At 36.4% G+C, this 6,113-nt stretch overlaps 1 protein-coding gene across 1 annotated transcript; it reads right to left on the bottom strand.

The window, feature by feature from the left end:
* Window positions 1-907: 907 nt before the first annotated feature.
* LOC136776218 (uncharacterized) lies at window positions 908-2,815 on the bottom strand. The gene is made up of 3 exons (XM_066731597.1): window positions 2,544-2,815; window positions 945-1,162; window positions 908-912 (listed from the first exon to the last, which is right to left on the bottom strand). The coding sequence occupies exons 1-3, from the start codon at window positions 2,663-2,665 to the stop codon at window positions 908-910; spliced, it is 345 nt and encodes a 114-aa protein (XP_066587694.1). The 5' UTR covers window positions 2,666-2,815.
* Between the last annotated feature and the right edge of the window lie 3,298 nt (window positions 2,816-6,113).

Below are 6,113 nucleotides of genomic sequence, written 5' to 3' on the forward strand. Positions count from 1 at the left end.
ACTTTACAAGAGAATTATCGTTCCAGGAAGATTCAGTCGTCCTACAAATTTATTTTATTAGTATCATCCCAACGAAAGTTGATCTTTTCACAATTTTAGTACTGCCTGGAGTACTTAAGAAAACAGCCAATCGGGTGGATGGTAAATTTTCCTTTTTGTTGCTGCAATCTAGTATTTTTCGTCACTGCTTTCATCATAGCGAATCTATATTTATAAATCTTATTATTATTATTAATTAACGCTTGGATTATCTATCGGCAAACCGGTGTACATGTGTGTATTCGCAAATAATAAATCACTAAGAATTTTTATAAGCTATTTATTGCACAAGAGAGTGTATCGTGATTTTACACAGATTTGACTGTGCAACAATAAATATACAGTTGCAGAATGATTTTTACTTGGACACTCGACTAGTAGGGACGAAATAAAAGGTGCTTCTAATAAGTGAAATCCAGTGCTTGATAATTGTCGTCCTGCACCTGATCGTTGTTTGCAAAATTTCTGTAAATAAGTTTAGTGTCAGTAGTATTATGTACATATATTATATTCATCGAGTACACTTCTATAATAATAATTGGTTCAACTTTACTCACAGCATTTTGTAAGGCTCCTTATACCACAGTGGGTATCCAAGAGGATTTTCTGTGTAATTGGCAAGCCAGTCTTCCGCTGGAGGTACATCCACCTTGAAATCAGGTGGCTCAACAGTCTCATCTAACAAAGTCGAGATTTGTCGAGCATATTCGGCCGTACCTTCGGTTTTTTCCAAACTAAAATCAAGAATATTAATTATAAAACTACAGTTTTATGTTTCATACCGAAACTATCGAAAAAATTCCTTATTTACCCATGCACCATCTGCCTGGTAAATTCTGCTCTTCGAAAGGTTTTAAATTGCACGTTATCAGTCTGCATAGAAGTTCCCGTGGCTAAGGATTTGCTGGGTTTCGGCTGAATCTCTTCCAATCCATAAAAGCAGCCAAAGTGCGCAGCCAAGTCCTTCGGTAATTCTGCCGGTTTCTCCGCAGCTTCGGTAGTCTTCTTCGTCTTTTCTGAGTCTTGGTCGATCGATTCTGTCTCACTCGATGATTTTTTCAATGATTTGCTGCTCGAGATGATTCTCTTCGAAGAAATTCTGCTGCAAGCAGAGCGCACGTGACTGAAAGGGTGAAACACAAGTTATTTATCGGGCTTTTACTGAATTTAGCATCATGCTGAAAAATCACTTGATACTATTTACATGTATGTAGAAATAATTAATTTCATTTCCGCAGGTGGTAATGATATTTTTATTTAAATATTCGTACGAGAATATGAGAAGAGAAAAGGTTCAAAGCTATCAAGTAATGCCTATTTAATGTACATCATCCTGATATTTATAATTATATATATAGCGCTTTTCGCAGTTTGAATTGAATTGAAGCACGTGTCAGATTGACGCGCGCTACGGCGACAGTGGTGGCTGTGGCGGCGTGCGGCTGCTACTTGATTATTTTGCGTCACTCACTTCTACAGCCAATTAAGTGTAAGCTATGCAGCAGCATTTTCCCAGAAACTGATCGAAACAGCTTTTTTCATTATCTTAGCTATATAAAAAAAGGATGTCTACTCGACCAGGAGTGTGTCATTTTAATCGCTTTAAGCAATTATCTGAAAAATTATATATTAATAAGAAAAAGAAATCGGAGGAGTTAATGATTCAAACAAAAATATTTCGTTTGGTTTCAAGATGGTCATAATCTGTTATCAATTTCACCTAGAAAGCTCATTCATTGGTTGCATAAAGGTTACCTTGACTTTTTTCAATGGAATAATATATTATAATTTTTATCGTATGTGCTTATAGCTGACCTTGAGAGTTTTCAACAAATATTATCAATGTGTCATTTAAGCTACATACACAAGTGCTTGGGAATTATTTTATTTTTAAATTAAAGGTGGATGAACGTGTGTATGCGTAACGTTCATACACACCACTTTAACAGTGTCTAATTTAATATTTTTATAAGCTCTTATAATAAATTGCAAAAACATGCACTAAAAAAATATAGTGTAGCATGTATTAAAAAGTAAATAAAATGAATTTAATGTAAGGTAGAAGCGAGCTTTCAAGGTCAAATCAATGACATAATCTTATAGTCTCCTTGAAATTCAAAAGCTCTTATTTGAAAGATTTTGTGTTTCTGCATAATTGGGCTAATAAATAGAAACGTGTTGGCTTCAGTGCTAAATTAACTCGATTAATAATAATGTGTGTATAGCATGAGGCGTGAATTACACTTGGTCATTATTTACAGAAACGACCATTTCGTTGATAAGACTCTCACAGGTACTATTGAGCGTAGTTGAAACATTCTATAAATAACTATTAGCTCGCGTATGATCCTTTGTAGTTATCCATTCCCTGTTAAAGCTGTCCAAAAACCAGAACCAAATCAATCTTTTATCAGCTATTTTTATTATTATCGTATCGATCGTCATAGTTGACATAAAATAGTTAAAAAATCAAGAAAAGTTTTTTTACACTCTTGACACCTTACCGTTTTTTGGAATTAATCGACACTGACACTGGTAGCACTACATGCAGACTATTCGACTTTTTCTCTTTTTTAAGGCTGTTGGATCTTTTTATTGCCGACTTTACACCAACTCTCCTTTGCATTTTCTTTCTCTTTTACACTTTTTTTATATTGAATTATTAGACAACGAGAATTTTCTTTAATAATTTTTATTTACGTAGGTTTGATAATTTCATTTCAAAGTTTCATCAGAGTTTCTATTAAAGTGACTAATGTGAATTGTCGTCGTCCCGTTCGTCGTCCCCGTTCAACCAAGTTTGCTTTGCTGTGCCGAGTATCATTTGTTTTATATAGGCATACTAATACCAAAGATTATGATTATTAACCTAACTAATGATGCCAGAATTCGAGGACTTAGTCTTTATAGCCAAGAGGTGAATGTGGGTGAATGCAGGGGACTATATACACGCACTACAAAGGTCAAGTCTACAAAATACGTGACTGTGATTTGGTTGTAAAAGCTGAAATCGCGCGTGTCTCTGACACTAATTGGTCATACCATACATTACCGTCACACCACATAGGAATGTACCCACGCAACAAGAATAACATAACATAGCTCAATATTTTTTAAACAACATGACACACCTGTGAAAAATATGTACCATATATATATATATATATATAGAGTCATAAAACAATAGCAATCGAACGAATAATAATAAAATTTGTCGAGTCGAGCCAAGAGTCGAGTCGAGTCGAGTCGAGCTGAGCCGAGCCGAGCAAGAGGCAAGCTACCATCGAACCGCAGGTATTTCAGAGGAAATAATTTACCAGCTACTATAACGTACCTACCGAGCAAACCACAAACATTTTAACAGGATTATGCTGATGGAAGTATCCCATTAGTGTTTCACCTTTTTCCCTTGTTCTCTTAATAATTCAATCAAAATGATTTCATCTGTATTAATAAAGCTTGCGGCTTCAAATTACTCCTGGACCAAAATGTCTTTTCGCCGGATAATTCTGTATAATTATACAGTATATACTTGTATACTCATACCTTATAAATATCTATGATAAACAAAAAATGTACAGAATTTTTATTAATCCGTTAAACCGCGCACGCAAAAGTCCTGAAATAAACTTGCAGTAAATTTAGCAAAATATCGCGTTACGCGCTGCAAAATAATGGTACATCAGCGAGGGAGAGGAACCGAGGAAACGCAAAGGGGGCCATGTCGGCTAATATTCGGCTTGAGAGAAACGATACGCGGAAGGAGATAATATCAGCAGGCAGAATGGCAAGAAAAAGAAATTATTCACTATACGTGTACACTACCCTCGCGTCGTACACACCGAGAAACGTGAGAAATTTCGCCCCACTCTCCAATACTACTCTATCCTGACGTCTTTATTGCTTCTGTTCACGTGAAGCCACCAACGATCCGTGTAGCGCTGCACGGAATTCGTCGGACAATAATATAAGGAGAAAAAAAGAAACAAGCTCACCGAACGCAATGATGTAATATTTACGGTGCAAGTATCGATCCGCGCACATTTGCCAAAACTAAATCATTTTTTGTCCCATTTTGTTCCTTTATATCCTATCCTTTTACACATACAGAAATATTCTGTGTATCTGCGACTTATACTCGAAGCAAGATAACCCAGACGCACCACCTAGTTTTCTTATACAGAACTTCCAACTATATAGAGGGAATAAATGGCAATTATGCAGATTGATACGTTATTTACGGTAGCATTGGTTTCTCTCCGAAGAGTAATTCCTTATTCCCAGTCTGGGGCTGCATTGCATACTATACGGGACTTACTTATAGCTTGCACCGCTACGCCTGCCACGCGTAATAACATATTTTTCGAAAGTTACGGCTGCGGAAAGCTCGAGGAGATCATACGTACTGGTACATACTACACCTAAAAGGCGTGTTGCTGCTTAAAGCAACGCGCAGGCGGTGCAGCAGCACTGTAAACTGTAAACGCCTTCTGCTTACAACTTTTAATAACTCTGAGAGAGTGCGCGCGCGCGCACTGCGCGATTTCCGGCTGGAGCTTTTTTTCGGTATTTCGTCTTATCGGTTGTTAATGTTATAAAATCATTATATAATAGAGACGATGGAATAAAAATTCACTCATGTGGGTTGATTATTCAAGATAAGCTCATTTTCTTTATATCTAGCAATTATACTTATCACTTTGTAATTTTTATCTCGCGGTCGAATCAAACATCATAATTCCATCAATTGTGCATTTAGGGCAAAGTATTCGTAAATGATAGGAAGAATACACGTGTACTGTACTGACCGGTTCGCTGATAGTCATTATTATACTATATACGTTTATTTCGAGTAGTTGGCAAAGCAAACTTAATTGTGCTGCTGCAACGTGCCGTAAAAATGAATTCTCTCTTCTGCCGCGCCATGCGTTTTACTATCGCCCTATTATCGGTTGGCTTGCGCAGTTTCTTCTTTAAGTCTGCAGTAAATTTATTCGTTCAATTATAAGATTTACATGCTACCTGCTAAATTTTCAATCTATTATTGTTTCTTCCATAGTTATTCCCGTGGGATGTTAGGTATTTAATTGACTCGAGTCTCGAGTTAGCTGATATGACATATAGATTGGAATGTCGAAAACTGAGTGATTTTTGAGATAATTAAATTCTTAGAAAAATCGTCGGACGCGTTAATAATTTATTGTGAGAAATTGGAGGAATTTTGTTCTACCACTTTCAACCTCGCAATGTCGAACTCTAACATACGATGATTGAACTATACCACTCTGAATTTAACGTGATCCACATTCGTCATATTTTCCTATGATAACTGTGTAAACTTTGTACGATATGTATATATATACAAGTATAAGTATATGTACGCTAATATAAGCTTACACTTTATGCGAGCATTGAAGAAATCTGGCCTACTCATCTTTCATACCAGCTACCGAGTTACATTATTCTACAAAAAGTTGTCAAGACCAGTTGCAATGCTACTGGTGAGATCTTCAGCATCTATAATATGCAATTGGTGCTCATTATTGCAGGAATCACTTGCTTGCTTTTATGTAGAAAATCAAATGGAATTTTCTTCGTGAAAAGCAGAAAATGACTTAAGGTTGCTGCACCGATATAGTCCATAAAATTTCTAGCACACCACGTGAAACTTTATAAAATTACTTCATTCCTATACAACGAGTTTCTATGCAGGACAGTATTTATTTTAATGTATATTCTTTTGTTCGAGCAAGGGTAAGTACTTTTTCAGAGCAAATTTTGAGAAAAAAATTACTTTGAGAATAAGCTAAGCTACTAAAGATCTTTAAAGAGACTATTAGGTATTATGCTGTTAATTAGAGTGTAACGAGAAATGAGAAAGATTCTTCCTCTGTGTGGGATCGAGATCAATCAAATGAAACAATAACGTACCAAGGGGGATGGGGGGGGGGAGGAGGAGGAGAGGGGAAGAAAAGGGGTGAGAGGAAGAGAGAGGTGAGTTTTGGTATTTGAAATGAAGCTTCGGGATTGTTCGGTAGACACCGACACACTTCGGCTCACTCTTAACTCGTGCT

This window comes from Prorops nasuta, unplaced genomic scaffold (assembly GCF_024137725.1).
Source record: "Prorops nasuta isolate Cenicafe-Biocafe unplaced genomic scaffold, Cenicafe_Pnas_1.2 PNAS00009, whole genome shotgun sequence".
NCBI lineage: Eukaryota > Metazoa > Arthropoda > Insecta > Hymenoptera > Bethylidae > Prorops > Prorops nasuta.

Excerpts from the sequence above, each read along its gene's own strand:
- LOC136776218 (XM_066731597.1), bottom strand. The coding sequence starts at position 2,665 with ATGCAAAGGAGAGTTGGTGTAAAGTCGGCAATAAAAAGATCCAACAGC. Across the intron at positions 1,163-2,543 it reads TCGATTAATTCCAAAAAACG|TCACGTGCGCTCTGCTTGCA; the intron begins GTAAGGTGTCAA and ends TCACCCTTTCAG.